This window comes from Corvus cornix, chromosome 11, assembly GCF_000738735.6.
Source record: "Corvus cornix cornix isolate S_Up_H32 chromosome 11, ASM73873v5, whole genome shotgun sequence".
Taxonomy (NCBI): domain Eukaryota; kingdom Metazoa; phylum Chordata; class Aves; order Passeriformes; family Corvidae; genus Corvus; species Corvus cornix.
Window position 1 is genome coordinate 4,404,028 of NC_046341.1, and position 19,830 is coordinate 4,423,857.

Below are 19,830 nucleotides of genomic sequence, written 5' to 3' on the forward strand. Positions count from 1 at the left end.
GGTCTGCTCAACCTCCTACAGAGCTTGAAAGCAGTTTTAGGATTAATCCTTGCCCCTACATGAGTCTGTAACACTCAGTGACCTGTACTCCCCATTCTCCTACACCACCTCTTTTATCCAACCCAAACCCCCAGTCGGAGCTCTCATTTAAGCACACTTTAAACTTTCTCAGCCCTTTCCCTTACCTCCTTCATTACCACATGGGCAGTCCCATACATAACACTCCATGAAACATGGAGATGGTTCTTCAGCAAGTGGCCACCAAAACTTCCCCGCCATGGCCAGTCAGTGACACAACCACAAGAAAACACAAATCTTCCCCAGCCTGCAGTGACACAGGCACACAGCAGGCAGGATTGTCATCAGGGGCCCCATGAAGAAGAGAAATGGAGCCAGAATAAAAGACCTTATAAAAACAAATTGCTTTATCACTCACCTTCCATCTCCCCAAAGCTGTGTATCTTCAAGTAATTCTTCACATGAAAAAGAACGTGGCAGCCAGAGCAATGAATGCAGAGCAGGAGAGTGGGATCCCAGGACACCAGCCAGGGAATTCCTTTGTAAAAAGCATCCAACAGCATTTACTTCTGGGTCACAACAGCATTCCAGAGGCTGGATCAGAGGGCTGTGTATAAAACCTGCTCTTTAACCATGATTTCCATAGTTTACAACTCCTTTTTTACACCATACACATGTGTTTGCAATATATACACACCTGATTATTGTGGGGCATTAAGTGATGTTTTAGACTATTTATTAGTCTTTTTTAGGGCCACAGCCAATTTCTTCAGTTTCTCAGATGCTTTTCCTCACAGCACGTGCATTTTGTTAAAAGTTTTTTATCTTTGAAAATAGGCCCAAATCACAATAACTAGTTTGGGTTTTTTAATACAACACTTTCCACTGCTAGAACTCAACATCCTCTCTTCCCACTCCCAAAATATCTTTGTATCAGATCAGCCTTTACGGTAAGCAAAGGACCATAACACCCAGGCACTTGTTCTTGAGAGCATGAGCCAGTGTCAGCACTAACATCCATGTGGACTTATTGGCCACAAAATCCCACAATTTATTCTGCAGTTCTGCCACTCTCAGTTGGGATTATATTCCATGCAAGCCATTAGCAAAAGAAATTTCCTTCTAGTACTAGAGCCCATTAAGTGACACATAATTCAATAATGTGTTACAACAGAATTATCTTTAAAACACGAAGTAAGATCCCTGTAGGGATAAAACAATAACAATCTTTGATATCACAATTATTAGAGACTTGCTAAAATATCTTTGTAGTTAGGTAAAGAAACATAAAATGACTATTTTGAGCTGAAATTTCCTGGGAAATAAAAGTTAAAAAAATAAAATGAAATCAAAACCTCCAAGTAAATGCCTAATTTAATATGTCTGCAACGTGCAAGATAATATTCCTATTAGGAAAGTCAAGGGGAGAAAAAAAAAAATTACATTTTATAACCACAGCCAAATAGCAAAGCAACAATTAAAGATTGTTATGGAGATTGCTAGGCAAAGCAGCTGACTGACTGCTAAGACAAATTTCGGTTATATGATGGATAATGTGCCTAAGGGCAAAATTCCAGCCCACAAAATTTACACCCAAATTGGGCATGAAGGGAAAAACAGCCACCTCCATCCACAATGGAGATCAAGATAGGCTCCCTGGCAGCACCTTCCCTCACCCTGCAGGCAGCCAAAACTCACAGGCTGTCACCCAGCACACCCTCAGCTCACACTCATCTCTCCTTCCAGCTCACAAGCTGCTTTTGAACCAACTGGGATCACATCCTGCCCAAAATGGGGCATCAACTGCCATCTTGTCCCTTTTCCCTGGGAACACTCCCCACACCCCCTTCCTCCTCAGTGTTCTCCTGCTATGGAAACAAGGGGGTCAATGTAGCACTGATCCACAAAAAGCAGAAAGGGTGAGATGAGACAAAGTCACAACCATCTGGTTACTAAATATTATATTTTTTTATTACACGTTTTTGGTGACACATAAAAAATTAGGGAAATAGATAAAGGAAGAAATTGGCAAAGAGAGAGAGAATTAGTCTCAGAGTTCCTGAGTTCAAAACACTGAGCACACTTCCTCCAAGGAAAGCAAAAGTCTGCAATCAGGGCACTGATATAAACCCAGCAGGTGATAAACTTCAGCAGCAAAAGCAGCAATTGTGACAAAATGTACAGGACAGGAGGACTCCCCCACTGGACACAGATTCAAATGATGGCCCAAGCCCTCTGAGCATCCTCTGTGCATTTACAGGACTCTTGCATTGATCTAACAGACACAGTAGTGATGGAATAAATACCATAGCTGCAAATTAAATAGTGATTTTGGCCAGTTGGGTGCAAGAGCACAGCACAGCAGTAGGATTATGACAGAAGAGTTAGAAGTTGCTCAGAAAGGAAAGGAAAAAGGTATGTCTACATTTAAAGCCCAGAATGAGATCACTTTTAATTTTTCATCATTGGAAAAGAAATGCATCTTGTAAAAGACAGAACACATGGCCAAACCATGGGACGCAGGGGGATGAGGATTTCTTTCAAAATATCACAGCCTTCAAAGCCCAGAGATGTGACAGACAATGCAAAAAGGCAGTAAGGTAGGAAAAATACAGGTGAGCTGCCCAACCACTTGCCACTGGTGAGGGGTTTATGGTAAAGGGCACCAGGGAGGGCACCTGCTGCTCCTGGCATGGAATTAGGGAAGAGGAGTGACCCCAGTCTATCAGAAGTTGGACACTGGGCTCAGCAAAGCCACTTGAATCACTGACTGATCTTAGATGAGTGAGCACAAACTCATCCCAAAGCAGAGACGTAAGAAGGTATCAGGAGAAATGGGCAAAAACATGAGTTCCACGTAAACCCAGACTTGAGTAAGGAATTGTACAAAAAGCAGAAGTGACACTAGAGTTTAGTAACAATTAGATAAGCACAGGCATATACAGGCAATGCACAGAATGACCCAGACAGATCAAATTAGCAGCTGATACACTCACTATGACTATTTCTATCACTGAAGGAAGGAAATTATTTTTATATATATATATATTTATTCATAAACATCTTGATCTGTTTGCATTCATTTTTTCCCCCCCCAACTAAATTTATGTTGCTTAATCTCGCAAAGAGAACACATAATAAGCTTTAATACTATACATCACAAAACTTGGGGGGGGAAAAAGGACAATCATTTCTCAGATTCAACAGCAAAAGAACCAAAACACCAAATCCCAAACATATTAGGCTGAAGCTGCAGAGAAAAAGACTTGCATTACACAGCTCTAAGTCTCTTCAACAATAGGAATATATTTAACTTCTTACAAGATTTAAGGTTGTTGACTCTCAAGGGGTTTTGTTTTGTTTTAAAAAAACATGTCACATATCTCTCTGTGTGCTGTTGATGCCTTTTGAAGCAGGCAGGAGCTGCATAATTTCATGAGGTACCTTACACAGAAAGCAGGATACAAAGACGTCAGAAAAACACTGAAATTCCTCAAAAAATGCCCCCATCTGGGAAGAGCTTCCTATTTATGTTTATCCACTGCTTTTCCCAAACATTGCTCTTAACACAAAGATTTCTCTCTTTGCAAGGCAGTGTCAATGCAACTTAACAAAGACAGCACAATAAGTAGCAGTGTCTTAGAGAGTTCTTCCCACCTATCTCATCCAGTGACATAAACACCAGTGGACACCTCAGAGGTTCCTGCCTTCATCTTGTGATGTTCTCAGCTTCCTTGGAACAGGGCCAGCACTCAGCATCTTACTAATGAAGAAGTCATAGAACCAGAGGGGGAAGTAGCAGAAGATGCAGAAGGGGATGTAAGCCCCCTTGCCAGGGGTGTAGAGGCCCTGGGGTCTCCTGGCCAGCAGAGCATGCAGGACAGCATCCAGCACAGGGGAAAGGTCAGGGGCACAGTGGGAGGGCATGTCGAGGAGGTACTTCCTCAGCCCCAGGAAATACTCCTCTCCATAGGTCTGCCTGGTGTCTGCCGGGAGGTTCTCCAGCAGCTCCTTCTCTTGCTTATCCCACTGCTCAGATGTGCCTTGGATACCTGCAGTAGCAACATCACAGGATAACAAGTGCATTTAGGGCTGGATTTAAAAATAATAAATCTGTAATTAATAGACAGAGTTGATCTAAACTGGGTCAGTGGAGAACAAACACCACAGCTGGTCAGCAGCCAGTGCTTTTAGCTGGAAGAGAAGGAAAAGCGTGAGTACTTTTGCTACACTAAAAGCACAAAGTTCATGCCCCGTTTGGCTCCCTGCTCTCCCAAAAAATGCTCTCTCACAGCCAAATCAGCATTTTTTCTTTCCCCCTCCTCCCCACTTTGCCACTCTCTCCCAATTCATTCTGTGGATATTTCCAACACGTATTTATTGCAAACAACTGAGGACAGACAGGCAAACTAAGATGAACAGGATTCACTTGGGTTGGCCAAGTGCTAAGCTGACCTTTCAACAAGTGACATTAATATTTCAATAACTAGTTTCCTGAAGGATTAGCCTTCTATTAGGACAGATTTAGAACTCTAATCTCTTTTTTCACACCATTTGCATCATGTAGGAATGAAAGCAGGGGCTTCTCCAATGCAATTCTTGCCTAACTACCAAAAATTAAGCATTGCAAATAAAGAAAAGCACTTAAATAAATATTTAAATCTCAAATCCCAGGACTCATTTTTACCCAGAAGCCTGAGTACAGCTAAGCAGGACCCTGAAGGTGAAGCCTCGGGCAGGTTCCACTGACCACAAAAGGCTGTCAGAGCCCAGAGCCTCACATGGTCCCTTTCCCAGGGGGGAAGCGTTCAGGGAAGTAGCATTTTATGAAAAAGACCAATTCGATTTGGTCTTGACATAAAAAATGCTCTGGGCAGGCATGGGGTGCAGTGAGGGCATGTGCAGCAGGAGATGAGTCTGGAACCTGGATAGGCTCTGCAAAAAGGGCTCAGTTGGAGGAGAAGGAGGAGAGTTTAGAACAGAAAGTAGCAGGAGCACAGGGGAAAGGAGTGGAGAGGAAAGATCAGAGGATATTGACAGCAAGCAAGCAGGATGACAGGTATTGCTGCAGATACTGCCATGCAAGACAGAGCAGCTCAATAAAGAGAGCTCTGATATTGAGGAAGAGAGGCGTGACAGGGGGAACTGAAGCTCCCAGGCAGGACAAGTGAGCCATAACACTCAAATTGGACACACCGTGCTGCTCCGTTTGTCAGCTCCAACAAAGCAGGAGCAAAGGGAAGGCACCAACTGCTTGGATCCTGTCCTGCCTCAGAGCAAAGACAGCTCTGCCCAGGAGAAGGGAGGGAGGCAGCATGCAGAGCTGGAGGGAATATCTATCACAAAAAACACAGAACTTAATTTCCATAACCCACATAAAAAACGGGGGGAAAAGTCCAGCTCCTGAGAATCACTCAGGGCTCTGTTTGAGGCTGCTGAACTACAGAGAGAGAGGAGAGGCAGAAAGAACATTCCAAAATGTCAAACACCGACCTGTTCTGAAGCCTGATGGATGAATTGCTGCAACTTTAATGCCCCATTTGGAAAGCTCCTGCCTCATTACTCCAGAAAACATGGACAGAGCTGCTTTGGATGCCCCGTACGCAGCATACATCGGTAGTGGAATGCCTCCTGCAGGAGCAATAGAAACCTGATAAACCTCGACAGTGGCTCTTCCCAGCCTTTATTTTTATGATTTAGGAGGCAAATTACAGCACAACCAAAATGATGCCTCTCTCACTGAGGTTAAAGACAAGTTAGTGAGGGAATCATCTCTTGCTAGAGGTTAAAAAAGAGTGAAAGTTGTAAATGAACAGTTGCTTACAGCAGTTATGCTCAGTAACACCTGGTAAGACACCTTGCAGGGCAGAAAAAATAAACTGGATTGCATTTAAGGGTAAAAACTGCTGAAAGTTATGGCTGTTGGTTTGAGAAACACAGATAATGTTTTAGTTCATATAAATAGTGAAGCAGTAGTTTTATGCTCCTGTTCTTGTCTCCGTAACACAAATTTCAACCCCACAGTTAGAACAGGGTAAATCATCTCAATTCTGGATTTATAAAGCCAACTTGCTTTTCTGTTCTTTCCAGACAGTTTCAGAAAGGCCAGAGACAATAATGCAAGAGTGGAGAAAAACCTCTGGGGACAAACCAAAGCTGGAATCACACCCCACGAGTGACAGGACTCCCTGAGACCCAGCATAGAAGCAGATCCCCTGCCTATTGTTTTATCCCATCTTTTTCAATCCCAGAAACATTTGTTCAGATGGGAAAGCTAAGAGAACACCCAGTATATGTTTACAAAAACAAGCTTCCAGAAGAAAGTATCTTCCAAATGCAGAGACAATCTGGCAGATTGCCACTCCTTCAGCATTAGAAAAACACAAACATGCTTTGATTTGAGCATCTTCTTCAGCCCTCCCACTTCCTCCACCAGCTGGTGTTATCACCACACAGATTTAAGATCGTCACAGCCACCACAGGCTGTGCTGGCAGCAGAGGAGGGAGCACAATGGACAATCCTTTTCTTGAGGCACATCCCTCCTTCTCCTGCCTGAATGGGCGGTTGGACACATCCTCCCATGGAGCCTCTGTTTCACGTGCTACACATTCATCTCCAGGTGTTTGAGTATTTTAAAGGAAAATGCTTCAGATACAGGGGAATTTTCAGGTAAGCCACTGGTGCTGTTGGGTATTGTACTGGGATGGCCAAGGCATCACAGAAGCTGTTTACATAGAGCCATTCCCTTGAAGAAGTCAGGCCAATTATATGTTAATTATTCTTCTGTGTGCATCTGAAGAAGCTGGATTGGTTTGAGCCAATTGAATCACATACTTTTCCCTCTAAGGTCAGGCTAACCTGAGCCCAGTTAAATGAGCCCTACACAGACAGGAATAGATTCAGCACAATGAGACCTCACTGACTTCTCCACTAATGGTTTACCAAAGGACCCCCAGACCCTGGGTTAAGAGGAAACTCTTCACCCAAACCAGCCTGTGTGCAACAACATCTCTGCAGGCAGCTTAGTTTAAGCAGGGTCATTATCAGCTCCTGTAAGAAGGGCAAATTACACAGCACAGGGAAGCTCTGCATTTATCCCTTCAAGGCAGGTCAGGTGTTCTCACCAGGAATTAAGATATCTGCCCCAAAGCACCCACACTGAGAGCTTCACTTGGGTGTGCAGAGGAAACAGGGGTCTGGCCTGAGAGCAGCAGCAGAAAGGTTCTTCTGATAATTCAGTCCTGATTTCTCAAAGTGCCAGCAATGAGCCATACACACAGACATACAAATACAGAGCAAATCTGAGATTATAAAGATAAAACAGTGTCACAGCCAGACTGCAGCCACATCCTCAGCATAAAGGGGAACACCAGGTGACACCTTCACAAGTCACCCCAGCAGTACAGCAGGGTTCAGGGGGACTCCAGCTGTGCAGAAGGGCAAAGGAAAACATGGGAAGCACGTGACACAGTAAATCCCTAAGAGATCCTACACCAAAATACTTTCCAGCAGCACGGCATCCTGCTTCTAGTAGGTCTCTTTTTCAAAGGAGCCCTCTTGCTCCTCAGCTGTTGGCTACCAGATACTGCATTATTGTATTACATTAGTTCCTACATCTCAGCATCTCAGCTGTCCTCCTAGAATAGAAGGTCATGTTATAAAGATACACATAAAAATATATATAGCAAAATTTACGGGGAAAGAAATGGAAGGCATATGTTAATTTTTAAAAAGGTTTGTTGTTCATTTTTTCTTTCATGGAAAAATACCACTTTCCTAGTAAGTTAGGCCTAAGTATTTTGAAGGCACCCAAAATCTTCTTGAAGAAATATAAACACAGAGCTCCCAGGTTATCAGCAGATATCACAAACTGAGGTGATCACAGACTTCTGCCTGAACATGTTATAGAAATACCTGCGATGTACCACCAATCTTTATGGAAGCTCACAAAGTTTTCAGTCATAGCATCTAGAACACAAGATCTGAATTTTACTGGGGTTTTTTGTCACAGCATATTTTTAGCCACATTAAACTCTTCTTTAAAGGCTGTTTTCTGGGAGTAGTCTCCCAAACAAAAGAAATTTTCTGGAAATAGTCTCCCAAACAAGAGAAAAACCTGAACTTATTATCTTAATATTTGTTCCCTGGGAGTATTGACAAGCCAGACTGACCAACACCTTCCTTGGCGTTTTTGCCAAGGAAGTTCATTGGTTTTCCTGCTGCTCCAGGACTCTGTTTTAGCTCAGCTCACCTGCCATGCTGGATATGTTCACCAGCCTCCCCTGTGATTTCCGGAGCAACGGCAAAAAGGTCTTGGACACCTCCACAGCCCCAAAGAAATTCACCTCCATGCAGTGCCTGTAGATGCTCATGGGGAGCAGCTCTCCATCAGCAGGGAAGCCCAGGATTCCTGCATTGTTCACAACACCCCAGAGTCCTGGGAAGAGAAGAAAGCACAGGGCTGCAATGCATCAGGAAAATATCTCCATAAGGAGTGCACTGATGAGCTGGATGGTGCCTCCAGACCAAAGCAGAGATGATCTGCAGCTGCAGATACACATTCCCCACTCCAAGACCAGTCACTACCATCTTCCCATGTCCCAAAAAACAGAAGTCTTGGATGGAAATATCCTGACTGCCCAAGATTCTGCCCTGGAAATGACCTACACACCTAAGCCGTGGTGTAGCCAACAGTTAAAAGATGCACCTGCTAAGCTGCTACATCAGTACTTCCATTGTAAAGGGGGCAGAAAAAAGCTGTACCTGCGTTTTGCACTTTCTCTGAGACTTTCAGATAGGCCTCCTTCACTTGAGTGGCATTGGTGATATCCAGCTGCAGGACACAGAGTCTCTGGGAACAGGTCCTCCGCAGCTCCTCAGCTCCAGGGCCATCCGTGTTCAAAACCCCAGCAAACACAACAAAGCCCAGGCTGTCCAGGTATTTAGCCAGTGCATGTCCAATCCCAGTGTCGCTTCCTGAAAGCGTCAAAAAAGCATGGAAAGTGCATCTGTCCTATACCACCATTAAAAATAAATAAATAAATGCATACACACATTGGAAAGCCATGTAAATGTAAACAAAGACACGATGGCAAAGTTCCTGAAATACATATGCCAGTAGAAAGAAAGGTTCAGATCTGGAGTTTGAGGAACTGGACATTTAAATGTTCCTCAAAGACTGACAGACCATGTTCTCCTGATAAAGTATCTAAAAAAAAAAAAACAAACAGAAAGAAACCCCACACTAATGTTTTAATTTTAAATCTCCAATGGGCAAAGCAATTATAGAGCACTGGAATACAAATTCTTGGGTTCTATTTCTTCATTCCAAGAGGCAGCATTATTTTATTCACACATCCACCACACAGATCCCTCAGATAAGCACTTTTTTATTACAGACTGTAACCAAGCCAAAACTAAGCAAGTATTTCTTTACCTGCAGAGCATTTCAAATGCTTTCAGGACCTCAGAGAGCTTCAAAATGGCATTTTTGTGCTAAGTCAGCTACTGAATTCATGCAAACTTGCATCAGAATTTCTCTTATCCCCTCTATTCTCTTCCAAACTTATCCCCAAACTTTGTCTCTATAATGCCATGACCTAGCAGCTGCAGGGAGCACTGTGAGGCCAAACACACAATGGTCTTTGGGATCACAGTTGTGCAATTCTTCCCAGCAGGTACCAATGAAGAATATTTAACAAATAATTTGATTCACAAGTCTCTCCCTTCAACAAAATATTTTGCTGCTGCTACAGAACAAACCACAGAATGGTTTGGATTGGAAGGGACCTTAAAGATCATCCCATTCCAACCCCCTGCCATGGGCAGGGACACCTTTCCCTAGCCCTGGCTGCTCCAAACCCCATTCAACCTGGCTTTGGACACTTCCAGGGGTGGGGCAGCCACAGCTTCTCTGGGCACCCTGTGCCAGAGCCTCTCCACCCTCACAGGGAAGAATTTCTTCCCAACATCTAATCTAAACCTCCTGTCTTTCAGTTTGAAGCCATTCCTCCTTGTTCTGTCACTTTGTGCCCTGTCCAAAGTCCCTCTCCAGCTCTCTTGGGAGCCCCTTTAGGCACTGAAAGGGCCTCTAAGGTCTCCCTGGAGCCGTCCCAGCTCTTTCCATCTGTACTCACAGGAGAAGTGCTCCAAGTCCTCTGGTCATCTTTGTGGCCTTCTCTGGACTCACTTCAGCAGGTCCCTGTCAGAATTCCCTCCCTCCCCTGCTGCCCATAGGACTATGGAAGGAGCCCAGGGCCTGACTGGATTCTGGGCTGCCAGCACATGGTGCTGGGTCACATTCAGCTTCCCATCAACCAACACCCTCAAGTATTCTAAGTTAATTTTAAGTGTTTTCTCTCCATTTTTAAAATTCTGGTTTCCATTCTTTCCACCTACAGAGGAACTTACTCCATAACAAAAGAAACACATCACCCGTGTCCCCAGCAAGGCTCCCAGTGAAGCACCACAGGTAGTGACAGGGAAGGAGTTTATAGGGGCTGTGCTTCAGGAGCTTTGCAAAGGACAAGATCAGGAGGAAAATGAGGAGTTTAATAAATTAATATAGTTTTTACACTGTAAAGCATCAGCCTGTTCCACAGTACTGCACCAGACCCTCCACTGCAACTGCAGCAGAGAAAGCTCCTGGGTGCTGCTGTGCACTAGGATCCATGGAGGTATCCCAGGGTCTCCTGCAATCACAATTTACTACACCAGTGTTCAGTTTCCAAACCCTGGAAATCTGAATGTGAGACAAAGGACTGGAACTCCTGCCAGATTTTTTACTATTTTCTTATTTGTGAAAGAGCTGCAGTACTCCCTACTTAGCCCTACCATAAACTTCTGAGGGTTAGTTTGGGATTTTGGCACACCAAGGAAGATATTATCAGAGTTAATCCCAGGTCTGCTCCTACATTCAAAATATGCAGTCAATAGAATTCGACTGCCAAAGAGACTCATTGTAATAATGTCAGATCTTCATTTCTGGATTCTGTCTTTTAATTGGGGTTATAGTCCTGAAAGGTGAAAAATATTATTTCCAGGTGACTTGAGGAAAACATGTACTAAATGTCTGGATCAATCAGCATGTCTTGAAAAAGGAGAACAGAATTACTCATGCTCTATTTAATCCTTGGGGAAAAAAAACAAAGCATCAGATTTTTAGCATTTTTGAAGTCTGCAATTTTCTGAAGATGCACCAGAGCACTACAAATAACACATTAAGCTTCTCCAGTCCTGACCTGACAGAACAAACCTGCATTCTTGGAATTCCCTAAAGAGACATGAAGAAGCCTGCAAATATCCCAGACACGACAGATTTCTAGGTTTGGGGGTGGAGTGACTTTCCTTCTTTTTCTTTTAGTGAAGATGGCTACTTTTAGATCAAATCCTTCCTCTTTCATCATTCCCAGCAAGTAGGTTTTACAGTGCAGCTTTAACTTGAATATAGGCAGAATACGATGAAACTTGAACTTGGGACAGGCGTAGCAATCCCAAAACAGCAAAAAAGTGGTTTTTATCTTTGCTTGATGCTGGGTTTGTCCCCGTTTTTTTCCAAAAAAAGTATGATTTGAGTTTCAGACCTGTTATTGAAGTCCAGAGAAACTTTACTCTTCAACTCCTAGAATTCAAAGAGTAGTTAGGTCTTCATAGGGGAAAAAAAAAAGATAATTCCTCCCTGACCACACTTTTGCTTCTATGTCAGAAATAATTTGTGGATTATGAGAAGATTTATTATAAGGAAAGCAGTCACTACTGACTGTGACTGAATCATTACTGAGAATTTACAATTGACTCATGCCAAACATGCACCAAATCACTCCCCAAGAATGGAAAGACCAAATGAACTGGAGAAAATCATCCCACTGCACACAGACTAAGCAAGGACAGAATTTTACAGTTCCTCTTGCTTCGAATCTTGGTGGCAATTTAATTTTTAGGAAAGGTGGCTATTGCATTTACCCCTAAAGTGTTTCATGCCAGGAGCGTCTGTTTTAAGGATACTGGAGCTCTTGCTCCCAGCAAGAGGATCCAGAACAGACTTTCAGCAATGGTTTTAAGCCTGCCCACATGCCCACAGTTACCCAGGTGAAAAGGCATTTTGACCACTGGGCACAGTTTTTCCCTCATCCTGGTACTCCAGTGAACTGCTGGCTTAAATAAATAATGTAGAGCAGCACCCTACAAGGAACATCCAAAGAGGACCAGAACGTGTGACAGAACCCAGGGAGAGCAGCAGAGCTTGCTCCAGCCTCTGGCCAAAGGCAGCTGTCTCACGAGGGATATGTGGTAGTTTCCCAGGACACAGCTCTGCAGGGCTGAAAGCTGGAGGGAAAAAGAAAAAAAAGAATTAAAGTCACTGTCTTCCACAAAGTGCCTGTCTGAGGTCTTCTCTAAACTGGAGAAAATGACACCAAAATTTACTTAAAGGCACTTGCACCTGCAGAAGCACAGGGAGACACATCCTGTAGTTGGGACAGGGAAGAACACCACAATCCGTGCAATTTACCAAAACACGTTGAGTAAAACTTCTGTTTCAGTTGATGGAGAGTTTGATTGATTGCATGGGATTCCAATAAAGACAAAGAAGAGCCTCCTCAAGTTAATCAGCTGTCAGAGATGTCCAAACTTGCATTTCTTCAGGACAGTTGCAGCACAGGTACAAGGAAAGCACATTCCCTTACTGGACTATACCCAGATGTTCCTAACTCCCTTATATTGTTCTAATTCAGATTCTACACAGCAAATAAGCTCCCAGAGAGTGCTTTTTCCCTGAACATTTTCAGTCTTACAAAGAGCAAGGAGATGCCCAAGTGCAAGCACATCCCCTGAGTCTGCAGGGGTGGGAAAGGATCGCTCCCTATTCCCCACACCAATATCCATCTTCATCTGACACACCTGCAGGGAGAAGCCCAGCTGGCAGATAAACTGCAGGGGAGAACTTGCTGCTCTGCTTGTCTTCTCTCAACTTTTATGCTTAATCCCTGTATTAAAGCTTGCTAGGCAAATCTAAATTATTTCCAGGTGTCCCTATAAAACGAAATGAAATTTTGCTAGAAATTGCTATATAAACCAAAGCAACTTAATTCAGCTTTCCAGAGGGGGGGAAACCAAAGAAAATAAAACAAATGCAGCAAATTAAGAGTGCAAGAAACACAGTTGGCAGACACTCCAGTTTAAAGGTTTGATTAACACAAATAAACAACATCTAAATAAACAACACCAAAAGTTTTAGAAGAAACAGGAGAAAAGCCATAAAACTACAAAAATGTCATTCCTGCAAAACAAAAGTGGGTTTTGAGTAGATCAGAATGGTAACAGAGACTGAATTAATTAGCTCTGAACTTTCCCTGCTAGTGAAAGGAATTACTCCCTCCCAAATGTTTCAGTGTTTCAAAGAGATGGCACCAAACCAGTGTCTTAAAATATGTGCATGATAGACACAGTGTGCACTATTTACACGCACATCCCCCAAAAGACAACTCCACATGCATAACCAGCACAATTAATTCAAGTAAACAAAAGTAATGTATGAATGTAGCATTCTGAGAGCTCCTGGGAATTAATGTCTCTCCTAAAAAATTAGACCATCATAAGTATTCTTATGCTTCTTGCACCAGTTAATTTCACAAGTATGTCTAAAAAGCTACTTGTAAAGATTAAATGAGACACTAAAAAGTAATAGCATCTATTAAGATGTTTTTCTACTTAATTTCAGAGCACTTATTTACCTGGGAAAAACATCTCTGCCGAAGCAAATAAAACAAGCAAGGGGGAAAAAAACCAAAAAGAATAAAGGGAACTCTCACAAGCACGCACTAACCCGAGGACAAGAAGTTTTCCAGCCCACTTGTGAGAAAAGGCAGCTTTTGTTTGGCTTTGTGCATTGACAGCACCTTACCTGTGATGAACACGGCTCTGTCCCCCACGGGCAGCAGCTCCCTGTCCGCCAGGCACACGGAGCAGACGAGGCACACGGCCACGAACACCCCCAGCCCCCCGCCAGCCCCCAGCGGGGCCACACACAGCAGCCCCAGCAAGGCGGGCAGGAGGCTCCAGAGCAGCACCTTTGCTTTGTCCTGCGGGCTCCTCTGGGCCGTGCAGAGCATGGTGACCCCAACAAGCGTGGAGACACCTGCGCAGAGCCACCCAAGGGGGCTGCTGGCCAGAGCATCCATCGGCAGGGGGGAGAAGCCGGCACTCACGCCCCACCCCCGGCTGGGTGGAAGCAGGTATTGCTAAGTGCAGTGTGTGTTATATAGGAGCAGGGGGTGGGGCAGGGAAAGGGGACTCTGTTTAAAGGTTTGACATGATCTCACTTACCCTTCGCATCAGCAAGGAGCAGAAGCCTTCCTTTGCTTACCTTTCATTCCTTCTGCCTGACAGCCCCACCTTCTGAACAATATGCTGGCTAGATAAAGATTGACAGCAGCAGGAATGGACATGATGTAGCAAGCTTTGGCTCCAGGGAAAAAATTAACTGCCATATTTTTTTTATATATATCTTTAAAGTACACTTTCCTAGACAGTGAGAAAAGGAAGTTTCCTTTATGAGAAATAGTTGGGCTTTCCTGCTTAAAAAACTTCGGGTGTAGTTTCAGTGGAACTGGTTTTTGATGGGCAGTAACAGAAATGAGTCAGTTATTTAATCCCTGGAACACAAGCTGTCTTGGGCTTTATCACACATGTGTAATCCTCCTCTTTCAACAAAAAGCCCAAATTACCTACCCTGCTTTAGTGCCCACCTTTGCCTATTTACCTACTCCACATTCAGCAAATACCTACAGCAAATTGACATTCAGGGTGTGCTGGGAGGCTGGGAACAGGTTTTTGCTGGTTTGCCATTAGGGGCACTTTGTTAGGTGAAGACAGGTAGCACACCTGAGACTGAGTGATCAGCTGACCTCCAGTGCTGACATTCGCCTTGGTTTTGACAGAAATCACTGGCTTGATACCCACAGCAAGTTGTGGGGAGGGGAGGAAGTAATCAATTAAATATATTAGAGAGATTTAACACCTGCTGTGCTGTGTTCTGGACATTATTTAAGCAATAAAAAAAACCTTAAAATCCAGACAGCCAAAGGGATTGAGATACAATTTAGGTATGCATATTTAACCCTGTTTAAAAATGCCTGGTAAGTGATTTGAGAGACAAGCCTACATTACCACAGATCCAGCTAACATGATATAGCTGCTTTTCCAAGACAACATAATGCTGATCTATCTGATTTCAGACACTGAAAATTGAAGCACATGGTGCAAACCTGACATGAAACAGAGCACATTTCCATTCCATTACGCCTTTGGAGTTTTAAGGGATTAGAAATCTGTTGAATATACACTTTTGTAGCCAATGAAAATGTTTACATACCTCTGCAGGTAGTTTACATCAGAGATGAGATCGCTTTTTTAAAGAAACACTACCCTCAAGGTCTGCTCATCATTCATTACTCTTGTGAACACTCATCCACCCATCCTCCCACCAGTGCACAAAAGGAAAAATATTTTCACTTCTCTTTGCCATTTGCTGCTTCTGCTTTTATTAACACACTGCTCTTGAGGTCAGTCACACCTTGATGTCCATTAAGGCGTCTTCTTAAATATTTTCATGGAGAATTTTGCTCTCTCCATCATTGGTCTTTGTCACACGATTTAGACAATCACAGACGTGTTGGCATTTAGAGCATGAGCTCCCACACTTGAGGGTACAGCAAGATGGAGCTTTTCCACAGTGGGATGAGGGGCAGCAGTGATCACCTCCAGCCTGTGGGGATCAGGCAGAGGTGGGTGCGGGGCCACGCTGGGGTGGCCACCGTGGCTGGTCACAGCAGAGCAAGCTCTTGGAGGGTCCCCCTCTGCTCCAGACTCCCTTACCACATCCCCCACTGAAACATGTTTTGTGCTCATGCACAGCCCCTCCCTCAGACACAGCTGGCATGGTGGGGGATATTTGGAAAGCTGGGAATGCCGCATGCGTTCCTTATACACCCACCCACTGTGGTGCACAGACACAGCACCTGTCTGCACCCACATCCCTGCAGAACAGCTGTGGGGACTGACTCTGTCTGAATCAATGCTCAGTTTATCATTTCAATACAAAATACAACCACTGAAGGCTTCTTTTAATGGGAAGCTGACCATGTGTTCACCCTGGTGGGTGAATAAAATTCCATGTAAGTGCGTAGATCATGCACACCAGAAGGGAGGGTTTGATCTAAAACTGGCTGAGAAATTCTAGCGTGGAGTACCAACTCACAAAGCCTCTGCACTTTCTCTGACACCAGCAATGACAGATTCCTGCTTGAGGGTTTTTCAGCACAATTTTGCCACAAGGTAAGTTTTATTATCCTGTGCCAACTACTCCTCTTGAAAAAGCACCTACTTTTCTCTTTACCCCTTTGAGATGTCTCCAGCTCTAAAAGCTGTACACTACCCTAGGACTGCAATACAGTTTGCATTATTTCCTGTTTCTCTATGCCATTCTTACTCATGCTATGAATATGCACCATTATCTCACCTTCTTCTTATAGTTTCCCATAAAAGAGAAGGCTCCTCCAAACAGTCAGGATGTTGCATCACTGTGACATCTGTGTTACAACGAGAATGGATTTAAGTTAATTGATTTGGAGCTAAGCTCAACTACCCTTGCCAGGACAGTTCTTTGTTCCAAGAGAAGAGATGGCTTTTCAGAGCCACCTGACAATAACTCAATGTCCTGTCCCTTAATATCCTGACAAGCTACAGAGCCTGTACTAAAGTCTGGACCCTGATTCCAGAGTCAGTCCATGCCAGTGGTAAACAGCAGCAGAGAAACCATCCTGGCTGAGCCAGCTGTTGTGCCATTGCTCACCCTCACTGAGCACTTTGATCTCTGTGCCTGTTCCTGATGTTCCTCCTGGGGACTTTGCAGATGTGTGCCCCACCATCTAAATGTCTCCATGCTGATGACTCTTGCAGGCCAATTACTCAATGGCAAAAGAAGATGCCTTTCCTGGAGAACAATCACTCCATGGTAATCAGCAACATGAACAGCCAGTCTAAAAATTCAGCTTGTCTTCCTTCAAATCCTACAGTCACAGCACCTTTCACCTGCTGTAGTATCCCTGCAGAAGACTGTCCCAGGACAAAGCAAGGACACCCCCGCAATGTTTGGGATCTTTATCACAGACATCAAATTGTAGACTCCACCTTCCCATTCTGGAGGTTAAATCACTTCTTGACAGATATTCACTTACTTCCTCCCCATTCCTTGAAGTTTTCTCCTGCCATCCTTTGCTGGCTCTATGTTTTTCACCATAATGGCTGCAGCCTGTGCTTTTGATTGCTGCTCTTAACACAAAAAAAAGGACAAAAGAAAGGTTCAGGTTCCCCAGTTCCTTTGAAATGTGGTGAAGCTGAGCCTGGTCACAACTTCTTAGAAATACATCACCAAGCTCTTTCTTGGTTCTGCCTTGGTAATGAGCTCCCTTCTGTCTTTGCTTTTCATGGCTCCCTTTTGAGTCCAGTAATTTTCCTGATGTTTGTAAATTTTTTAAGCCTCTATGGCTTTCCAGCATAGTAGAAGCTTCCAGTTCAACCACGAGGTTTTCAGGCATGTCTCTGTTACCTCATCCTGCATTGTTTTTCAATTCTTTGGCCACTTTTCCCATGGGCTTTCTTTGCGCTTTCCAATAATTTACTAGCCAGTATTTTTTTCCTTTCATCATTTTCCCTTCAGCCAGAAGCACCATGAGCCATATCCAATAGCTGCTGTCCCAGCTGGATACAACTGATATTCTTCTGTCCCACATGGAACATCAATTACACTGTCTAGAAGCACGCCACACTTTTTCCACACATCCAACCTCTGTTTCAGCTTTCTCTGCCTGTCACAGATTTGTTTTTCATTTCAGGTTACGATTTCCCACAGAACTCTTCAATTTACTATTTTGTCTGTTTTGCCTGCTGATTCAGGCTTTTTCAGCTGTGCAAGGCAGTGGCTGTGGCTCCTGAGAGCTCCTGCTCTGTGTGCTTCGTGTTCTTTTGTGGCTTGGGTCAGGGCTCTGCATTTCAGGTTCTGAAGGGAGGTTCTGGTAAACGAGGCTTTTCCTGGAAAATAATTTCAGCATAAAACAGGTTGGAATCCGTTTCAACAAATGAGTCATTAACCAAGAGAGAAACAATATTCTAGTGAGTAAATACATGTAGGAGCAGGGAAAAAAAAGAAATTACTTACTTTTATTGCTGCAGCTTCTGAGAGAACATAAACACCTTCATACATTTGGATTCTGGTGGACTTGATGGCTACACAAATACTTGTCAGGCTGTCTGTCCTGGATGCAGAAACTGTCGAACTTCCATAAACAAAATTCATTTGGGCAAACAGATTTTCCTCTTACAAGTTCTGCAGAACTCCTGTACAAAGGTTGAGATAATCCTCTTCCTTCAGCCTATTCTCTCTTCATGCACTCAATTTGAAGCACATGAATTGTCCCAGTAAAGACAACGAAACCATTACTCTGCCTAAAGCTAGAAATGCAGCCAAGTATCTTTGTAAATTAAGATCTCTGAACTCACAGGCATGAACTGAATTAAGGCAAAAAAGGATTATGTACCAGTGAAAATAAAGCTGTGCAACCTCTCCTTCATCTTCGAACTATTTACTTAATAGAACCTTAGGGAAAATAATTCCTGTCAAATAAAGTGTATACCTATTAAAGAAAAGTAATAAATATCTTTTACCTCTAAGCTTCTGGACATTTTGTTTTTAGAAATATAATAATGGTAAATATTGTCAATTCAGAGATTGACAATAGATCCTAAAGATCAACCTTTGGCAGTGAACAAAAAACTGTAGCCCATCATTCCTCAAAATTCAATACTAACAAAAGACAGTAATAATAACAACAGCAGCAACCACAATTTTCTCAGCTAAATCTCCTGGTTTTTTCTCAAATGTAAAAAAGAACCTCAGAGTGAAGAATGTCTGTACTGATGGCAAATTTGGACCTGTAAATGCAGCCAAGGGCTGTAAGTTCCGCCTCAGTATTTACAAGAATTCTAATCACCCTTTGTAAATTTTCTGCAATAGACAAAACATCTTAAATCAGAGAAATCATTAAAATTATGAGCACTCCTTTGTATTTGCAAGGGAGGTTTTCTCCCCGAACTCTCCAGACATCCATGTATCTCTGGGCTTTCAGGAAGAGCTAAAAGGAGGTTGCACTCTTTCCAAAATAAGTCATTTTTATCAACCCAATTGTGATTATTTTCCAAGAAGAGGACAGAATCAGAAAACCTAAAGGCAATTAGGCACTCTTTAGGAAGTTAGCCAAGAATCATCTCTAGGTTATCCTCATGAGAAATTACACTTGCTTGCCTTTTTTCTGTCGTCCAGTAACATGAAACGATTTTCAGAGAACCATCAGTGCTAGAGAAGAAAAGATACCACTTTATCTTAGTGCATTTCTCTGACAACACAGACTGTTCCCTAAAATTTCCTCTCGTATATTCAGAGTAAAAATTCCAGCCCTGCCTAGGACGGAGCACAGCGTAGTGGTGCCCCAATAAATGAGAAATAAAGACATAAGCTGTACTCTCATCTGAACATTTAGTTTGTTTTTCCAACTAGATTTTTATTACATGTCCCTATTCCCTTCCCTTCTCTGCAGCTTTGCCTTTCTGAAGCTAACAGCAGCATCTCTGTGCTCAGAACACAAAGGATTTCCACATTTTCATAGCCCACAGCCTGATTGTTTCTTTGCAGGTGCTTCCTGAAAAGCAAATGCAGTTTTGCCTGCCTTACTTCTGATGCTTTGCCCTAACCACACGTC

General features: G+C 43.3%; 1 protein-coding gene across 1 annotated transcript; it reads right to left on the reverse strand.

Moving 5' to 3' along the window:
- Positions 1 to 1,964: 1,964 nt before the first annotated feature.
- HSD17B2 (hydroxysteroid 17-beta dehydrogenase 2) lies at positions 1,965 to 15,841 on the reverse strand. The gene is made up of 5 exons (XM_010403499.4): positions 13,920 to 15,841; positions 8,783 to 8,995; positions 8,271 to 8,456; positions 5,512 to 5,649; positions 1,965 to 4,070 (listed from the first exon to the last, which is right to left on the reverse strand). Exons 1-5 carry the CDS (start codon positions 14,194 to 14,196, stop codon positions 3,712 to 3,714), a joined length of 1,173 nt encoding a protein of 390 aa, XP_010401801.3. The 5' UTR covers positions 14,197 to 15,841; the 3' UTR covers positions 1,965 to 3,711.
- Positions 15,842 to 19,830: the final 3,989 nt, after the last annotated feature.

What these genes read in the sequence shown, in the direction of transcription:
- HSD17B2 (XM_010403499.4), bottom strand. Translation starts at nt 14,196, where the DNA reads ATGGATGCTCTGGCCAGCAGCCCCCTTGGGTGGCTCTGCGCAGGTGTC. An exon ending in CAGAGCCGTGTTCATCACAG is followed by an intron (nt 8,996 to 13,919) that starts GTAAGGTGCTGT and finishes TGACGCTTTCAG; the next exon opens with GAAGCGACACTGGGATTGGA. An exon ending in AGAGAAAGTGCAAAACGCAG is followed by an intron (nt 8,457 to 8,782) that starts GTACAGCTTTTT and finishes TTCTCTTCCCAG; the next exon opens with GACTCTGGGGTGTTGTGAAC.